Source organism: Anolis sagrei, chromosome 3 (assembly GCF_037176765.1).
Source record: "Anolis sagrei isolate rAnoSag1 chromosome 3, rAnoSag1.mat, whole genome shotgun sequence".
Lineage (NCBI taxonomy): Eukaryota > Metazoa > Chordata > Lepidosauria > Squamata > Dactyloidae > Anolis > Anolis sagrei.
This window is the reverse complement of record NC_090023.1, coordinates 161,575,526-161,595,646: the sequence shown is the minus strand read 5'-3', so window position 1 is coordinate 161,595,646 and position 20,121 is coordinate 161,575,526. Positions and strand designations below refer to the sequence as shown.

The 20,121-nt window shown below is 40.2% G+C and overlaps 1 protein-coding gene across 4 annotated transcripts in view; it reads right to left on the bottom strand.

Moving 5' to 3' along the window:
• The window catches only part of GRID1 (glutamate ionotropic receptor delta type subunit 1), a 1,182,427-nt gene that overhangs the window by 236,210 nt on the left and 926,096 nt on the right, over positions 1–20,121 (bottom strand). For all 4 annotated transcript variants that reach the window (XM_060768968.2, XM_060768967.2, XM_060768969.2 and 1 more), the window contains exon 5: positions 16,749–16,802. In XM_060768968.2, coding sequence (XP_060624951.1) covers positions 16,749–16,802 — 54 coding nt within the window. The remainder of the gene's footprint in view (positions 1–16,748; positions 16,803–20,121) is intronic.

The following is a 20,121-nucleotide window of genomic DNA, read 5'->3' as shown; positions in this document are numbered from 1 at the left end:
TAAGGTTTCAAAGAGAAAGCAAAGAAGAGGGAACAAGAAACAAAACTGTTGGGTTGAGAAAGGGTGAGCTAGGAAATAGATGAAAAAAAGATCTACTTGTTTTAGAAGTTGTGGTGTGGACAAACAAAATAATGTCTTACATGAAGAGCTCTGCTGAACATTTTCAGGAACCATGGAGATATAGTATGAGAAGGTGACTTAACTGATAATGAATCCCCAAAAAGCCCTGAATGGTTTGGGACCTGCCTACCTGCATGACCGCATTTCTGTTTACGAAACCACACGATCTCTTCAATCATCTGGGGAGGCCCTGCTCTCACTCCCACCCCTTTCACAGGCATGATTGGTGAGGATGAGGGAGAGCGCATTCTCTATGGTGGCCCCAAACTATTCTGGAACTCACTCCCTAAAGATATCAGACAAGCCCCCACTTTGGCAGTCTTTAGGAGGAGCTTGAAAACGTGGCCGTTCCAGTGTGCCTTCCCTGAATAAAGGAAATAATGCCCAATCTGACCAATTTCCTTCTATATGTCATCTGAAGTACTTTATCTATCCGTTGGATTGATCTCCTTACATCACTCTCTAAAAACCCCATGTCTAGACATACCCTATTCTGTACACACCCAGTGTTTTAAAATTTTAATCTATTACATCTGGCCCTGCCATAGTGTTTTTAAATCTTTTGTGTGTTATTGCTTTATGTTTTGTTATATTATTTATATTGTGTTATTTGCTTGCTTGTTTTATGATGTACTGTTGTATTTGTATTTAACGGGCTTGGCCTCATGTAAGCTGCCCTGAGTCCCTTTGGGGAGATGGTGGCGGGGTATAAATAAATAAATTATTATTATTATTATTATTATTATTATTATTATTATTATTATTATTATGAGGCACCATCTCACCTGCCTCAACTGCCACCGTCTCACCTGCCTCTCACTGTCTCACCTGCCTCATAGGAAACCTGCTACAAAACAGGAGCTTCTTTGTTGAGTTCCAGGGCCAGAGAAGCAGATGGCGGAAACAGAAGAACGGCCTGCCTCAGGGAAGCGTGCTTGCCCCACCCATAGTCAACATCTACACAAATGACCAGCCACTGCCAGATGGTTGAGATGGTTGAACAGAAGCTCTCCGAAGATCTAGGTGCTCTTACTGCCTATTACAGGGAAAACCAGCTGATCCTTAACCCATCTAAAACACAGACATGTGCCTTTCACATGTGCACGTCAACGACTTAAATCAAGAACAGACAAGTATCCCGAGCTCTGAGGATCACCTGGGAAGGAATCCCACTGGAGCACTGCAGCACACCCAAATACCTGGGAGTCACTCACTCTGGACTGTGCTCTGACCTACAAGAAGCACTGCCTGAATATCAAGCAAAAAGTGGGTGCTAGAAACAATATCATACGAAAGCTGACTGGCACAACCTGGGGATCACAACCAGACACAGTGAAGACATCTGCCCTTGCGCTATGCTACCCTGCTGCTGAGTTTGCATGTCCGGTGTGGAACACATCTCACCATGCTAAAACAGTGGATGTAGCTCTTAATGAGACATGCCGCATTATCACGGGGTGTCTGCACCCTACACCACTGGAGAAATTACACTGTGTAGCCGGTATCGCATCACCTGACATCTGCCGGGAAGTAGCAGCCAATAGTGAAAGGACCAAGGAAGTGACATCTCCAGCCCATCCCTTGTTTGGGTATCAGCCAGCATGTCAATGACTTAAATCAAGAAATAGTTTTCTAAGATCTACAGAGACACTCGGTGGAACACCCCAGCAAGCGAGAGTCCAAAAGTGGCAGGCTCAAACCCAGAACCTCAACCAATGGCTGATACCAAATGAGAGACTCCCCCCTGGGCACACAGAGGACTGGGCGACTTGGAAGGTGCTGAACAGACTGCGCTCTGGCACCACGAGATGCAGAGCCAATCTTAAGAAATGGGGCTACAAAATGGAATCCACGACATGCGAGTGTGGAGAAGAGCAAACTACAGACCACCTGCTGCAATGCAACCTGAGCTGCTACATGCACAATGGGGGACCTTCTTATAGTAACACCAGAGGCACTCCAAGTGGCCAGCTACTGGTCAAAGGACATTTAATCAACTACCAAGCTTGCAAATTCTGTGTTTTGTCTGTTTGTTTGTTTGTTTTTGTTAAAAATGCAATACAAATGTCTGGTTGCTGATGACATGATAAATAAATAAATAAATAAATAAATAAATAAAATTATTATTATTATTATAAAAAGGGCCACATTAAGGGTTCCAGCTGATACAAACAGAGAGATGATGTAATCTAAAGAAAGGCAGTCAAGGTCAAAGTGATAAAATGGTTCCAGAAAGACAGCAAAGGACTTCAATCTCTCAATCTAAAGAACTGAGATAGGGAATCATGTCTCTTTTACCTGTCATCTACTGGAGATGTGCCTAGCATTTGGTATTAGCATAATACCTGAAGAGACATTCCATCCTTTCAATTTGGTTTTAAAAGAATGTAACTACTGTATGTGGTAAATTAGCACCAGTGTTATCTCCATAGTTAATGTGTATATCAAAGAGTTGTGTCACTACTAGGTTTGGGCGGTTTCGTTCGTTAATTTCGTAATTCGTTATTAATTCGTATTTAAATTAGCTTACGATCTAATATTGAGCCATGCAGGAATAGTGTGAGGAGTAAATTAGATTCGAAACAATTTTTTCAATTTATTTCGTAATTATTTCGTAATTATTTTCGCATGTCTGGTGCAAATTTTATAGTTGTTGTTTGTTTTATCACACCAACAGTCAACAACAGAGGGAGAGGGAAGCTTCAGAAGTTCCCCCTGTCCCATTTGGAGGTTTTTTTTAGCATATTGCGCAATCGCATCCGCCATTAACGAATCGATTCGTAATTTTACAAAATTTCGTATATTTCAAAATTTTTTAAAGGAAAATTTCAGAATTATTTAAAAAAACGCAAGGGCCCCCTAAAAACAAAACGAGTTTAGAACCAAATTTTTCCGTGGTTACCCAAGCCTAGTCACTACCTCAAATACAACAGTTATAATTTACTTTTACAATACAGAAATGGGGCGGGCTGGCAGGGGGGGGGGGGATCTGCATATTTATGCACATGAATAATTAAAGACTACCAAGTCCTCAAACATTTGTCCAGGATTTTAAGCTCTGTTACTCTGGCTCTGCAAAACATACATTTTAACGTCTTTGCTGTATCACATTTAGCATCACAATGACATGTTTATTATCCTTCTAATATGAAACCATGACTACTTCAGAGGTCAGTTACTGTATTTGACAGAATCAGCTGTACAACTTTAGAATACATTCTGCCTTAAAATGTGCAGTGCTGGAATCCATCCAACCTTAAATTTCAGACTATAAAAACAAAACAATTTACTTCCTGTTTACAGGATTATTTATGAGTTGTTTTTCACTCTGAACTGATGTGTTAGCAAATATTCAGTCCATCATAACATCTAGATTAGGGATTAGGACTATGACAGATGCCTTGCCATCGTTTAAAAAGATAAATAAAGTTGGATATCAACAGCATACTGCCGAGACTGATTCCCCCAAACTGCAAATAACCCAACACCAATTTGATATTGATGTGAAATACCCTTGAGGGCAGAATAAGAGCCCTTGTAGACCACACAGGCCAAGAATGATTCTTTCAGAAATGCTTAGGCACATAGGATAGGAAGTGCCTCATATTCTATGCATGCAACCCATTCCACAAAGGTAACATAGTAGATCATACAGACCGTTCCTTCCAGGATTATCATGACATTATACTTTGTGAGCCAGCTAAACCCTTGCATTAACATAATCCTCAGATGTTAGTTCACTAAACTGAACCATTTTTTAAATGTAGCACGTACACTCTTAGACAGAACTAACATACTGACCAGGTTGTTGTAGGTTTTTCCAGGCTATATGGCCATGTTCTAGAGGCATTTTCTCCTGACGTTTCGCCTGCATCTATGGCAAGCATCCTCAGAGGTAGTGAGGTCTGACCCTCAACTGAATGTATTGCATTCTTTTAATTGTAATTTTAAATGACTGATACATTAAATGTGTAAAAAAAATGAATTTTCTTTCAAAAGAAACATGGACAGGGAGCAGGCACATATTAGAGATGTACAAAGGATAGATGTATATCTGTCCATAAGTGAGATATAAATGAGATATGATCTCAAAAGTAGAGATGAGTTTAACCCATCTACTGAGCTGAACCAGCTTCTCAGGTCATTTTTGGAGCAGACAATCTTTGGTACTGTCAGTTGTCCTTCCTTCGGGGTTGTTGTAGGTTTTTTCGAGCTATATGGCCATGGCCTAGAGGCATTCTCTCCTGACGTTTCGCCTGCATCTATGGCAAGCATCCTCAGAGGTAGTGAAGCCTGTTGGAACTAGGAAAAAAGGTTTATATATCTGTGGAATGACCAGGGTGAGACAAAGGACCCTTGTATGCTGGAACTAGGTGTGAATGTTTCAACTGATCACCTTGATTAGCATATAATGGCCTGACAGTGCCTGGAGCAAACTTTTGTTGAGAGGTGATTAGATGTCTCTGCCTGCTTCCTCTCTGTTGTTGTGCTGTTGTAATTTTAGAGTTTTTTTTAATACTGGTAGCCAGATTTTGTTCATTTTCATGGTTTCCTCCTTTCTGTTGAAATTGTCCACATGCTTGTGTATTTCAATGGCTTTTCTGTGTAGTCTGACATGGTGGTTGTGAGAGTGGTCCAGCATTTCTGTGTTCTCAAATAAAATGCTGTGTCCAGGTTGGTTCATCAGGCGCTCTGCTATGGCTGATTTCTCTGGTTGAAGTAGTCTGCAGTGCTTTTCATGTTCCTTGATTCGTGTTTGGGCAATGCTGCATTTGGTGGTCCCTATGTAGACTTGTCCACAGCTGCATGGTTCCAACAGACCTCACTACCTTTGAGGATGCTTGCTATTGATGCAGGCGAAACGTCAGGAGAGAATGCCTCTAGACCATGGCCATATAGCCCGAAAAAACCTACAACAACCCAGTGATTCCGGCCATGAAAGCCTTCGACAATACATTGTCCTTCCTTCCTTCCTTCTTTCCTTTTCTACAAACAAAGCCATCTGAGAGGAGAAAAAAGACAACAGAAGACCTGTTGACTCTTAAGATTTTGGTTTGGTCTGTCCCCCCACCCTTTTTGCATGTGTGTGTGTGTGTGAGCGGACCAATATAATGTTTTTGTAATGTTTTTAAGCCAGCTGTCAAATTATTTCAGGACAAAGCATAGTTTTTCTGCTTTGTCCTGAAGGAATTCATTTTAACTTGAGGAGTCATTTGGATGCCCCAGGTAAAAATGCAGGCACCCACACGTTTTAAGTGTTGTGTGGATGTGCCCTGGGATAAAGGGCAGTGTGGAAGGGCTCTTGGTTGTTAGGATATGAGGTTTTATTTCAGGGAAATCCAGATTTCCTCAGTGCGAGACAGGAAAGATACCTGAATTCATTGATGTGTTAAGCATGTTGCTTTTGTTTTATTTATATGATTTTTTTTCTTTTATTCCATCTTTTTTATTCCATTTTTTTTTGTTCTAGGTGTTGTGTGAAATGAACTTGATTTTGCAAACACACTTTTTGTCTTGGGGAATTTTAATCCCTTGCAATACACTGAGATTCTTAATGGATATCACATATGCCATATTACATACAGCATCCCTTTTCTCTTTTAATCCAATCCAAGGGAGTTTATAAGAAATATTTATCTGAATGCAGCCCAGTAGGAATGTTTTTTTGTTAACATTCATTGAAAGCAGCCTCCTGTTGCTCTTATTTTGCTTGACTTGAGTAATATCTAATCTGCTCTTGGAAATATCTCTATGTTTATCCAACTTGAAGTATCAAGACAGGCATTTCTTTTACAACTGTAATCTAATTTCATGATCACAAGAAAGAATATACTTAAGTTCTTACATAATTTACAAAACCGAACAATCCATGAAATAATTTTATTTCGTAATATGTTTAACATATAAAAGAAACAAAAAAAGAGTAATGACAGTTTGTGATGAGGTAATACATGGAACATTTCATATTTTCTTAGATGTATATTCATTGGAATTGTCTAAGGCCCCTTCCACACAGCTGTATAAAATCCACACTGAACTTGATTATAAGGCAGTGTGGACTCAGATAACCCAGTTCAAAGCAGATATTGTGGACTACCTGTCTTGATATTCTAAGTTATATAGCAGTGTGAAAGGGCCCTGGGAGCTATTAACCTTGACAGCCACAAATTGTTAGCCTCCAAGACTGGGAGCACTTCTCACCTTTATTTCTCACACTTATTTTAGCAATTGGTAATTAGCTTTATTTTGTGGCATTTCAAGTATCAGCAATATGTTTTCCATTTCTCTCTACATTAAAGCCAAGTAAAATTTATATAATATATGATTTATATTTATACATGACTCCAGCTAGTGGAAGCCACAGTAACAGGGTTATACAGGAAAAAAAATCCATTTATTTATTATTCAAACGTATATGCCACCACTCCCCTGGGGCTCGGAGCAGCTTACAAGAATGACTAAAATTTAACATAATTTAAAAACAATTTAAAACAATTTAAACAGCAATATTAAAAATCAAAGGCCTGACAAAACAGGTATGTCTTACATGCCCTGCGGAAAGCTGATAAATCCCACAAGGCACGGACTTCAGGTGGCAGAGTATTCCAGAGTGATGGTGCCACTGCTGTAAAGGCTCTGCGTCTGGTTGCTGTTAGACACAAGGTCTTGACACTGGGAATTTCCAATAGATCTTGGTCCTCAGAACGGAGGGATCTCTGGGGTTGGTAGGGGGTGAGGCGGTCCCTCAGGTACATCGGCCCCAAACCATGCAAGGCCTTAAAGGTGAGTATCATCACTTTGAATGTGATCCGGTGCTCAATTGGTAACCAATGCAACTGCAGTAAGATTGGAGTTATGTGGCATCTCATAGGAATTCCCGCAAGAAGCCGAGCAGCTGCATTTTGTACCAACTTGAGCTTACGGATCACCGACAGAAGAAGGCCAATGTAGAGGGCGTTACAGTAGTACAGTCTTGAGATGACCGTAGCCTGGATCACAGTAGCTAGGTCGTCCCTGGACAGGTAGGGGGCCAGCTGTCTATCCTGCCGCAGATGAAAAAAGTGGTTCTGCTCACGGTGGAGACCTGGGCCTCCATCGTCAGCAGAGGGTCCAAAGGGACTCCCAGACTCTTTACCAAGGATGACGGGCGTAGTGCCTCACTATCCAGGAAAGGCAGCTAGATATCCCCACTGCCCGGTCAACCCAGCCATAGGATCTCCGTCTTTGCTGGATTCACCCTCAACCTGCTGGCATGCAGCCATCCAGTAATGGCCTCGAGGCACTGATGGAAATAATCGGGTACAGAATCTGGTCGGCCTTCCATATTCAGCACCAGCTGAGTGTCATCAGCGTACATAACTGGTTTCAAACCATGGCTGACTGCACAATGTAGGAAAGAAAGGTACAACCCACTCCCTGTTTACAACATTTTTCTTCAGTGTTCCAAAAGAACGTTCACTTATCCTGTTTCTAAGTATCATGTTTGGACAAGCTCATGACCAAGAAATGTGCATAAGAAACTCTAATGATAAACTATAGCATATGAAAGTAACAGCTTGCAACTGGAGAAAGAAATCCTCTTGCAACTGGAGGATTCCACATGGTCCATCGTGTCCAACTTCCTGCAAATTCACAACTAAAAAGCACTGGAGAGGTAGCCGTTTAACCATAATTTAAATCTTCCAATGAATGAATGAAAGTCCACCAAGCTGAACAGCCACATAGTCCTTACTGCTAAAATATTTTTTTCCTGTTATTAGTCAGAAAGTACATTCTTGGAACCAGGTTATAATCACCATAGTGCCTTAAACTGTAACCACATGATAAAATCACAAAGCAGTAACTCAAACTCAAATTGCTCTGAGAGCCACTTCTACAATTTATTAGCTCAAGAAGAGCATGCCATTAACACAAAGTGGGAATGTGCTTCTGTTAAACCTTTAGTCAGTTTAGTCATATACCAAGAGCAAATATTTAGGTGGAAAGTATCAGCTGTTACCAATGGTACTGTGGATTTTGAGGAGGCAGGAATAGTGGCTAAAAAGAAAAAAAAATGTGGCAAGATTATTTCTTCCAGTGCCATAAAAAAGTTCAAAATGAGAACCAATCCATACCTCTATATGGGGTATCTTTGCAAATGAACAAGATGGCAATTACTATTGTAAAAAATATCTGTTCTGCTTTAATTATCAGATTCTAGAAACTGAGGGCATACTTACATGTACACTTAACCCCGGAGGCAGGAAGAATAGATCTGTGTCATTTACATGACACAGGAGGCTGATTTGGGTTAATATGGCCTTGAACCACATTAAGAAAAGGCATGGGTTGCTTTGAAAGTTTCCTGAGACTCTGGAGCAAAACTAGACTCTGGGCCCATGTAAATAGGCCACTTCTGATACAGAACTGGCCACAGCTGTTTACACAGCCATCTCATATTCCCTAATCTCAGCCAAACCAGGAACACCAGATGGTGCTTACTATTCCTCTTCTGTTCTCATTGTAGCAATAGATACCAGTCATAAAATGTTTTGTGGCTTTCATTCATTGCCTTGGAGTGATATTAACTAGTTTGCAACAATGGTTGGAGAAGGGAGAAGCAAAGGAGGGGTGAATCCTCTTTCCCCCCTTCCTTTTCTTACGTCACTCTGGCACTCCAGGTGACCAGTGATTTCATAGCTTGTGGTTGCCACTATGGTGAGAACATAAGGGACTTAGTAAATGTGGCCATACAGTGGCACCGAACTGAGTCTGTCACCACTGGACTATCAGGACTCTTTCCTGCCACTGCTGCAGCCCAGGTGCTAGCTGTACAAACTATGCTTCATATCAACCCTAGTGTTGCAATAGAGCCTGCGAGTAGTGATGCTAATAGTAGTTTGGGCACTAGAAGAGGAAAATGGGTTACTTGGGAGCAGGAGTCTTATGAGGAGCAAAAAAGAAAGAGGATCTGGGATATACTTAATGCTCCCACAGATGAGGAATCATTCTTGGGTTTCTCTGGAGATGATGGGTCAACAAGTGAAGAGGAGGAAGGAAACATCATGGATTGGTCTAAGGGAAGGAAAAGGGCTACTCGGGAGCAGGAGTCTGACGAGGAGCAACAGAGGAAGAGGATCCAGGATATACTTAATGCACCCACAGATGAGGAATCATTCTTGGGTTTCTCTGGGGGTGATGAGTTAGAGAGTGATGAAGACGAAAATGACACATTGGACTGGACTAAGATAAAAGAGGTATAAGCTGTATGTGCAGAGCCAATGTCCAGTGATACATTTGTAGGGTTCTCTGGTAATGAGGACTGGCAATTGGGGAATACAGCTGAGTCTTGGGGGGACCTAAGTCTTGACAGAAGATGGAGAAGTTAGGGAGATGGGAGTAGGAGTTAACATGTGGAATCAAGAACAGCTGCAAGGGATAACGACGGGACAGAGGTCAACTCATCTTCTGATAATGATGTGCAAGATAAAAGTAGGTTCTGAAATGGGGAATCTTTGCAGAAGGCAAAGTGTTGGTTTATGTTCGTGCATTCGGTATTTGTTGCTGCTTATTTCATGTTGGCATCGGATCCTGGATCTACAGGTTACTGCTTCCATTCGTGTATGCTTTCAACTCAGCTTGGATTCTCATGAGTGCTGATTTCTCCCTTCCTTGACTTCAGACCGGTTTGACTACGACACTGCCTACGTGGACTTTGGAACTTCACTACTTTGGATTCGGCTTGCTACAAACTTTGCTTGACTACGCTTCTTTCCCTGCGGCTCTTTTGTTTGTTAACTGTTTACTTGCTGTGCTATTTTTTGGGACTTTCAGAGGCCTTTGTTTAAATCCGGTTCTTTTCTCTGGATAATCCCGATTATTGCTTCAGTTACATTTTTGAACCAGGACTGGTTTCTGCCTTTGAGTTTTGACTAGAGACACTGAGTTAAGTGTTTCTGAGTCCTTTTCTTTTGTTTAATAAACCTTATTTTGGAACTAATTCTGAGTCTGGCTCTTTAAAGAGTCTATGTCCCAACACCTAGAGTAAAGTATCCAGGTAGATTTGGCCTGGGTTTCTGGATGTGAGCAGTACCATAGTTGTCTGTTTTATATATTCTGTATAAATTTGCACATCAATAGTTAATCACTGGATAATTTTTATGTAGTTACTCATATTAGCTCCCACCATACAATTATGTTGTATTCCCAAGATGTTAATATGTTACATAGATCTATATTGGTTCTTGTCTCATTGCAACTGACAGGTTGTTTAGATCTGCTTTCTGATCTTAACTTCCCTATTCATATTCTGCTATGAATGTGTATAGCTGATGATGTTGGAAACAAGATATTATAGAAATATACACCCACCCAATAAATGACTCATGTACATACTTTTATCTTTCCATAGTGCAGCTCAACAACTCAAGAAATAAGAGGGGGGGAATCCCCCATATAAATGAAGTACAGAATATACTGCGTACTTATTTATGTGACTATGCGAATATATAGTTTATCTGTATTTAGGTGATTTCCTTTGTGGCTTTTTTCATGGTATTCTTTTAAATAAGCTATTACAGCAAAAGGAATAAATTCCATAAACAACACAGGGAACAGAGAAGATTCATAATGGCTTTTTTGGAAGTAGCAATTCGATACCTAGCACCCCTTTTAATTTCCATGCATTACAGCTAACCAGACAAAAGCAATTTACAATTGCTGTTAACATATATGGCTGCCTTCCTCCAAATGATTAGTGAGAAGAGAAGGAGAGAATGAAACATGAACCAAGAAGTCTGTAGTTAAACTTGAACGTTCCTTATATAATGCATTAGCACGGAATAATGGATACACCACTCTCTTTATTTAAATATTTTACCAGCCTTAAGCACATAAAGAACATGTAATTATTAAGCTATACAAAATAAATAATAATGCTGCTTTCCCTAAGTAACGAAAGATTTATAAATAGAGAAAAATAGATTTTTTTTCTTCTCTGCTTATATTGTATGGTCCCGTCTCATTGCACAGTCTTTCAATATGTAACTTAAAATGATTGAGTGTGTGTGTGTGCATGCACACACAGACACACAATCCCACTCAACACAAATAAAGAGCAATTATCCTTTCAACAGGATTTGGTACAAATAAATTGTGCCTGCATATTACTTTCACAAAAAAATGAATAACAGCTATACTACTAGTTCACTTCTGAAATAAAGATTATACTTGATCAGACTAAATGCTAATCTTCAGTAATGTTCACACAGTAAATGTTCCTCCTTGTAGGCTTGGTGTCTTCTCAGTTGTCAATGATAACAAACTGCAAACTTACAGTTTGTCAGTAGCTAGCTACTAGGCTTGGGTAACCACGGAAAAATTTGGTTCTAAACTCGTTTTGTTTTTAGGGGGCCCTTGCGTTTCGTTTTTTTTTAATAATTCCGAAATTTTCCTTTTAAAAATTTTGAAATATACGAAATTTTGTATAATTACGAATCGATTCGTTAATGGCGGACGCGATTGCGCAATATGCTAAAAAAACCTCCAAATGGGACAGGGGGAACTTCTGAAGCTTCCCTCTCCCTCTGTTGTTGACTGTTGGTGTGATAAAACAAACAACAACTATAAAACTTGCACCAGACATGCGAAAATAATTACGAAATAATTCCAAAATAATTACGAAATAATTCCAAAATAATTACGAAATAATTACAAAATAATTACGAAATAAATTGAAAAAAATTGTTTCAAATCTAATTTACTCCTCACACTATTCCTGCATGGCTCAATATTGGATCGTAAGCTAATTTAAATACGAATTAATAACAAATTACGAAATTAACGAACGAAACCACCCAAGCCTACTAGCTACATATCTTAAGTTTCTACAGTGAAGTTTTCTATAGTGAAATACTTTCTGCCTTTCCAAAGTAGTTAGTAGAGTAAGCCTGCTAGAGAACAAACAAGATGACAGGCTTTTCCATTCCAAATGTTATTTCAATTTTTCTCAGGCTTTGTGCTGTAGTCAAGTAGCCATGTGAAAATGAAGCTGTTCAAATGGCTCTGATAAGTAAACTTAATAGGGTAGAGGTACCACTGCCAAAGTTCAAATCCCCACTTGGGCATGAAATTCAATGTATGACCCTGAACAAGGCACATCATTCCAACCTCAGTAGAAGGTAATTATGAATATCTTCTGAACAAATCTTGCCAAGAAAACCCTGTGATGTGGGAGGAGGGATCTTTAGTGATAGCCACAACATGGTGTCCCATACACACACAGTGCCCAGCCATGCACTACTGTGGTGGTTTAGGGAGTCCCACTTGTGCCATCCTGTTGATCCCGCATTATCGATCTACATAGAATCGCCCAGGATATGGAATATATTGGAGACATATAGCTATAATAATAAATAAATACCTGTCTATTCTTTTACATTTACACAAACTCCTTATGGCTATGTCCAATGTGCAGCAGCCAGGTTGCTAACAGGAGCAATGCTCAGGGAGCGCACGACTCCTCTGTTGCGCCAGCTCCACTGGCTGCTAGTTTGCTACCAGGCACAATTCAAAGTGCTGGCTTTAGCCTATAAAGCCCTAGCCCAGTGGTTCTCAACCTGGGGTCCCCAGATGTTGTTGGCCTACAACTCCCAGAAATCTCAGGCAGTTTATTAGCTGTTAGGATTTCTGGGAGTTGTAGGCCAAAAACATCTGGGGACCCCAGGTTGAGAATCACTGCCCTAAACAGTTCTGGTCTAGCTTACCTATCTGAATGTTTCTCTCTTTATGAACCATCTAGGACCTTAAGATTCTTTGGGGAGGCCCTGCTCTTGATCCCACCTTCCTCGCAGATACGTTTGGTGGGGACGAGAGACAGGACCTTCTCAGTGGTAGTCCCTCGGCTGTGGAATGCCCTTCCCAGGGATATAAGATCGGCTCCCTCCCTTCTGACATTCCAGAATTCCTTTCCGCCCTACATGAGAGCTATGCGTGACTTAGGGTCTTTTACTCTAGCACTTAAGACCTGGCTTTTTACTAGAGCATCCGATCTCTGTTAATTTTTATTTTTTGTATGTATGTATTTTATCTTTTACAATTTAGCTGTAAATCGCCTGTAGCATTCTCAGATGGAGGGCGATTAATAAGTAATTAAATGATGATGATGATGATGATGATGATGATAATTAGATGAAATGAATGTATGGAATGACCGTCAATGCAATTGGACAATGATTTTAGTAAGGAGACGCCGAAGATTTTGTTTTTACAGACTCTATTGTTTTTTATATAACATTTTAATGTTTTAATAGTTTTTAATAACTGTTTTCACTGTATTTTTATAATTGCTATTGCATCAAATCGCTGCCGACTGTAAACTGCCTTGAGTCACCTCTGGTTGAGAAAGGCGGAATACAAATGCAGTAAATAAATAATTAATAAATAAATATGTTCCTTTTGTATTTACTTGCATGGAAGTGCATAAAACCATTAAAACTTGATTTTTGATTCTTTTTTCTTTCTTTTTTAAGGGAAGGAAGTAAATCTTATAGCAGTTTGGAGAGAATCTATACTGCAGAATTTATTTAGTTTGACACCACTTTAACTTCCATGACTCGATGTGATGGAAGCCTGGATATTGTAGTTGGCGAAGTAGTTACAATGCTAGATTTAGGACAAATGGAGGCCTATGCTAGTTAAATTCTGAGGCTCTTATTTGCACCCTGAAAGTGATACGTCTGGTAGGTCAACTTGCCTGCTTTGTGGCACACTCCCATAGACTATCAACTCTATCATTATGTCTGGAATAGTTCCCAAACACAATGTCCTCACATTTAGAATTGCACCACATAAGCAAAATCCATTGTAAAAAAAAAGGTTGGCAGGAAGATTCTGAAGCACACCCAATCACAATGGTAAATTCAGCACTGGGTACTTGCACTCTTTTGGCAGAGAAGACTGAAGACCTATATTTCTCATGATTCCATAGCATTGAGCCATGGCAGCTAAACTGCTGTTAAACTAAATTCTTTATATCACGTAGACACACTCTTTGTTGTCTCTAACCTAAGACCACAGGGAGATCCTTGATGTGGGGTAGAGGGGTAAATAGTGGGGCAATGGGACAAATTGTGGCATAGTGGTTTGAATCCATTGCCCAGCACCTCACATTGTCCACATCACCCATTTTCCCATCACATGCCGGAAATCATACCTTTCTGACATGTTCCCTTTTGGTCTCCAGGATTTCCTATCTGGACATGGGTAGTCTCCCAAGTTGAGATTTCTCCTTCATATCACACTTTATTGATTCAACTGGCACAGAGCCCTATTGGAAGGAGATGTGCGTCATGTGCTGAGATCCAGCGGGCTATGCGCTGGTTGCAAGGGCAAAGTGTTTTATGATGGGGAATTTTCCCCACGTGATAAAGTCCTTAGTCCACAAGACTAAGTTTAACATAACTTATGTGAACTTCGAACTAGTTTTTGAAAAAAAACATTTAAAATAAGTCATTTGGATCAATTTGGAAATAAATGTATGCATTTTAAAAGTACAAGCTCATAGTCACTTTATTCATTAACACCCTCTTTCACGGTGTATTAATTTAAAGAGATCAATTAAAATTACTAAGAATGACTTCCAGTCACCTCCTAAAACAATAAATTCAAATAGCTTGAACAATTACTCTATATCCAACCCATTAACACTGTTGGCCTTTAACCATTTAAATAATTGTTTAAATCATTCATAAAATGTACAATAAATTGTGTAAAAGTGGGTTTTAATCCTGCTGGAAAGAGAGAAGTTTTGCAGTTGTTCAACTAATCCTGAAAAACCAACTTGGAGGAATTTGTCCTACACACAAATTCACAGAAACCCATCAACTTCTCATTCTATATTTGTGTAATCTGGTTTTTTTTCCTGTCCTATGGTCTGCTTTCAAACATCACAGTTCTTTTTTGCTCCCATTCCTATTCTGTTAAAAAAAAATCCCTGCAACGTAACTATCAGACTCATGCTCAGTGAGTGTCTCAGTTTCTCATCAACATTCTCATTCTATCCCATGTCCATGTTGGTATTTTAAAAACACATGTGTGTTCTTCTTTGTGCCTTCACCTATATACATATCTACTAGGCATGGTTGATCAAGAAAAAAAATGGTTCTAAACTCACAAGAACTGGGTTCTAAACTCGTTTCGTATATATGTGGCGTTGGCGTTTAGATTTTAAAATTATTTCTCAAATTTTCTTGAAAAAACGATCGGAAATAGCAAAAAATCTGAATAGCTTCATTTACTTCGTTAATGGAAGGTGTCCCTCCCCGTTAGTTTAAAATCTCGCAGTTTCCCTGGCCTCTCTGTGGTGATGCGGAAGGGCGAGGTGTGTGTGGCTATGCCCAGCTCTTCCTGAAGGCCACCTCCTTCCTCTTTGCATCGGCGGCTTTGCATGCCCGGCGATGCAAATAGGGACAAGGTGGGACGTGGGTAAGAACAGCTGTTCCTGAAGGCCACTGGGGGCATGGCCTTCAGGAGGAGCTGGGCGTAGCCATGCCCACCTCATTCCCCTGTCATTCATCACCATTCAGTCACCCAGGAAAGGCAAACTGTGAGATTTTAAAACTAATCTCGCAGTTTGCCTCCCCTGGGTGACTGAATGGCGATGGATGGCAGGCAGGGAAATGAGGCGGGCGTGGCTATGCCCAGCTCTTCTTGACGGCCACTGGGGGCATGGCCTTCAGGAAGAGCTGGGCGTAGCCACACACACTTCACCCTTCCGCATCGCCGCTTTTTGCCAGGGAGGCCAGGGAAACTGCGAGATTGTAAAGTTTGCACCAGTTTTACAATCTTGCAGTTTCCCTGGCCTCCCTGGTAACAAGCGGCAATGTGGAAGGGTGAGGTGGGCATGGCTATGGCCAGCACTTCTTGACGGCCATTGGGGGCGTGGCCTTCAGGAAGAACTGGGCATAGCCACGCCCACCTCGCCCTTCCGCATCGCCAGAGAGGCCAGGGAAACTGCAAGATTGTAAAGCTTGCACCAGACATACGAAAATAATTCCAAAAAACTGGTAAATTGTTTCAATTCGTAATTACTCCTCACACTATCCCAGAATGGCTCGAAATTGTTTCTAAAATCATTTAAATACAAATTCATTCCGATTTTAGAAACTTCCAAACCAGATCAACCAAGCCTAATATCTACATATATTTTGGCATGGACTAAAGCATATTTGTTAATGTTTTCAAAATACACATTTTTAGCCATGGGCATCAAAAGCAATCCCAAGATTTTGTGAATCTTTTCTCCTGTACAACTTACAACACACTTCACAAAAGGATTGTTGAGGCAGCATACATTCTATTTGGCTGTCAGTAATAGAGGTACAGGAACAGCATTTACATTACATATGACAAATCCAACTAATGTCTTCCCCAACAGTAGCAAAACATGTTTGACCAGAGACAACAATGGGACAAAAGAATTGCATATGCAAACCATAGAAAAGAGTGATTCCATTCCACCTGCTGATAACTGTCTGCCTCCAGCCTCAGACACAAAAAGAAAGAGACATTTGGCAAGTAGGAGGAAAGTGAATGGAAGAATAATAACAATGTATAGACAACTCATTATTCATGTATCATCGTACTCTTACCTCATTTACATAGACCCAGTGACTATCCTTTGAAGCTAGGTTGGTTTCCACAGCCTAGAGAAAGAAAAGAAATAAACAAAAAAGTGAAAATGACATTCCTCAAATCTTTCCAGTGAATGTATTTTTTTTTTACTTCAACTAATTTATAATAATTGTGTTTTTGGCAGCTTTCACTCTCATACAATGGTTACATAATTGAGTCACTTTCACTTCATTATGATGTATGTTGCTATCTGTAATTGTGAAACTGACAATAGCAGAGCAATGCAGCATCCCACATCATTTGTTCATTTGCAGGAAAATCCAGAAGTACTTGGCTTAATAATCAGGAATGCGTAAATCTTGTACTGATGTTTCTTAGGGCTTCCTTTATTCCTTTGTCTAGGATGCAAACTAGACAAGTATAAAAGTATACTTCTACTCCAAATAGTTTGTTGAGATTAATGGAAATATTAGTCTTTTTTTTTCTTCACAGTGAAGACAACAATGATTAACAATAGAGTAAATTGTGTTCCAAGCACAGTTCTTAATGGAGACCCAATGGTTTTATCAACTCTTTTAATGGCTTTATCAAGAAACTGGGATGCCAGAATCTATGTCATAGATCCAGAACTGAGCATTGGTAGATGCAAGCAAAATGTCAGGAGAGAATACCTCTAGAACAGTGGTTCTCAACCTAGGGTCCCCAGATGTTTTTGGCTTACAACTCCCAGAAATCCCAGCCAGTTTACCAGCTGTTAGGATTTCTAGGAGTTGAAGGCCAAAAACATCTGGGGACCCCAGGTTGAGAACCACTGATCTAGAACATGGCCATATAGCCCGAAAAACCTACAACAACTCAGTGATTCCAGCCATGGAAGCCTTCAACAATACATTAGTAGGTAATTCTACCTAGTACAGTAGTTCTCAACCTGGAGGTCGGGACCCCTGCGGGGGTCGCCAGGGAGTGTCAGAGGGGTCGCCAAAGACCATCAGAAAACACAGTATTTTCTGTTGGTCATGGAGGTTCTATGTGGGAAGTTTGGCCCAATTCGATTGTTGGTGGGATTCAGAATGCTCTTTGATTGTAGGTAAACTATAAATCCCAGCAACTACAACTCCCAAATGTCAAGATCTATTTTCCTAAAACTCCACCAGTGTTCTCATTTGGGCATATTGAGTATTTATGCCAAGTTTGGTCCAGATCCATCATTGTTTGAGTCCACAGTGCTGTCTGGATGTAGGTGAACTACAACTCCAAACTCAAGGTCAGTGCCCACTAACCCCTTCCAGTGTTTTCTGTTGGCTTCTTTGTGTGCCAGGTTTGGTTCAATTCCATTGTTGGTGGAGTTCAGAATGCTCTTTGATTGTAGATGAGCTATAAATCCCAGCAACTACAACTCCCAAATGACAAAATCAATCAATCCCCCCCCCCCAACCAACCCCACCACTATTCAAATTTGGGCATATCGGGTATTTGTGCCAAATTTGGTCCTGTGAATGAAAATACATCCTACTTATCAGATAATTACATTACGATTCATAACAGGAGCAAAATTACAGTTATGAAGTAGCAAAATAATGTTATGGTTGGAGGGTCACCACAACATGAAGAACTGTATTAAGGGGTCACGGCATTAGGAAGGTTGAGAAACACTGACTTAATATTTGATAACCATATTTTCCAGTGCATGGAAAATTGCTGCTCCAATGCCCCTACAAGTTCTTTGGACAATTACTTATTTTATAACCACATTTTTTCTGCCAGCAAAATGCCATCATTACAAGGAAATAGGAAGTTGTACACAAACAAATAGGAAGTTGTACACAAACTAGGAAGAAAGTATGTTGAAGCCTCATCTGAATAGTAGAAGAAGAAATCTATAAGCCATGGGTATTCTTTTGGTAGTGTCAGGAGCATCCTGTTGTGAGAGAATTGGCCGTCTGCAAGGACGTTGCCCAGGGGACGCTCGGATGATTTTTTGATGTGTTATCATCCTTGTGGGAGGCTTCTCTCATGTCCCCGCATGAGGAGCTGAAGCTGATAGAGAAACTAGAAATCAGCATACCAGGTTCTTCCTGGTACATTTCAGTTTCAGATTGGTTCTGTCCTGTTTATTCCATTTTTAAAAGCTTTACGAAACCAAGTACAGTACTTCATAGATTTTCTACCTAATGTTAACTTCTTTGTCCATGGCATAGATACTGACATTCTTGAAAAAGCCATTAAAAGAGTTGATAAAACTCTTAGGTATCCATTAGGAATTACACTTGGTACACACATGGATCAACAGAACTTACACATGTATTCACCTCACAAGTTCTGTTTTTCTCAGTGAGAATATTCTGCTTGGACTAACTGGGAATACAAAGCCTTTGTATAGGTTTTCTCTAAAACTAAAAAAATGAAAATATGCAGCATAGCCATAAATGTTCACATTGACATATTAGTCCATAAAGTTCATATTGAGTCAGTTTGCATAAATATCTAGGCCAAACAAATTTCTCATTTTTTTCCATAGCCCACTGCAGAATTTGGATTGCACAGTATAACTCTCTTATATTTTCTTAAATCACTTTACTCTGGTTTTACTGGAAGCAGGAGGAGAAGAAAGAGGAGCAGTGCTAAAGGAAATCATAGCGAAATTATTTATACCTGAATTATTGTTGTCGGGGTAAGATATTTACTGTTTTAATTGTCTATCATTACAGGGCTCCTAATACCATGGCTTCTAGTACAATATTGGTGGAAGATTTCCAGGAATAATAAACCAAGGACTTGTATTCACTGACCAATTATCTCAAAATCATCCAGAGCAAAAATGTCCAGATTGGCCCCAGAGGCTGCAAAGCTTTAGGTCTGCTTTTCCTTTCCTGTCACTGTCACTGCAGCAGACGGCCACAGAGCTCCAAGGGAGCTTCTAGCAGTTACAGATGTGGCAATATCCTCTCCTTCTCCTTGGTCATGTGGGTGCAACAGCTAGGAGGTCTCCCAGAGCTCCACAGCAGTCTGCAATAGTGACAGGAGTGACAAGGGTTTGATCCGTGTGCATGTCAGAGCAGTTCATTTGGAGCTGGTCTGTTACCCACATTCCGTACAACATGTGGGGCTGCTGCAGAGTTTTGCTGAAACTCCAGATCATTCCCTGACTTTCCTTAGTGTGGAGCTAAACCAATTTATCATGGTTTACCCCACGTTGTGGACCAAAAGTCCCTAGACATCATTTGAAAATCTAGGAATGGCTTTTATTTATCTATTTATATATTTACTGTATTTGTATACCACCCTTCTCAACCCGCAGGTGACTCAGGGCAACGATTCGATGCCCCAAAACACCATTAACATTTAAAAACATTAACACATAATATAAAACTATAACAAGAGTATTAAAAA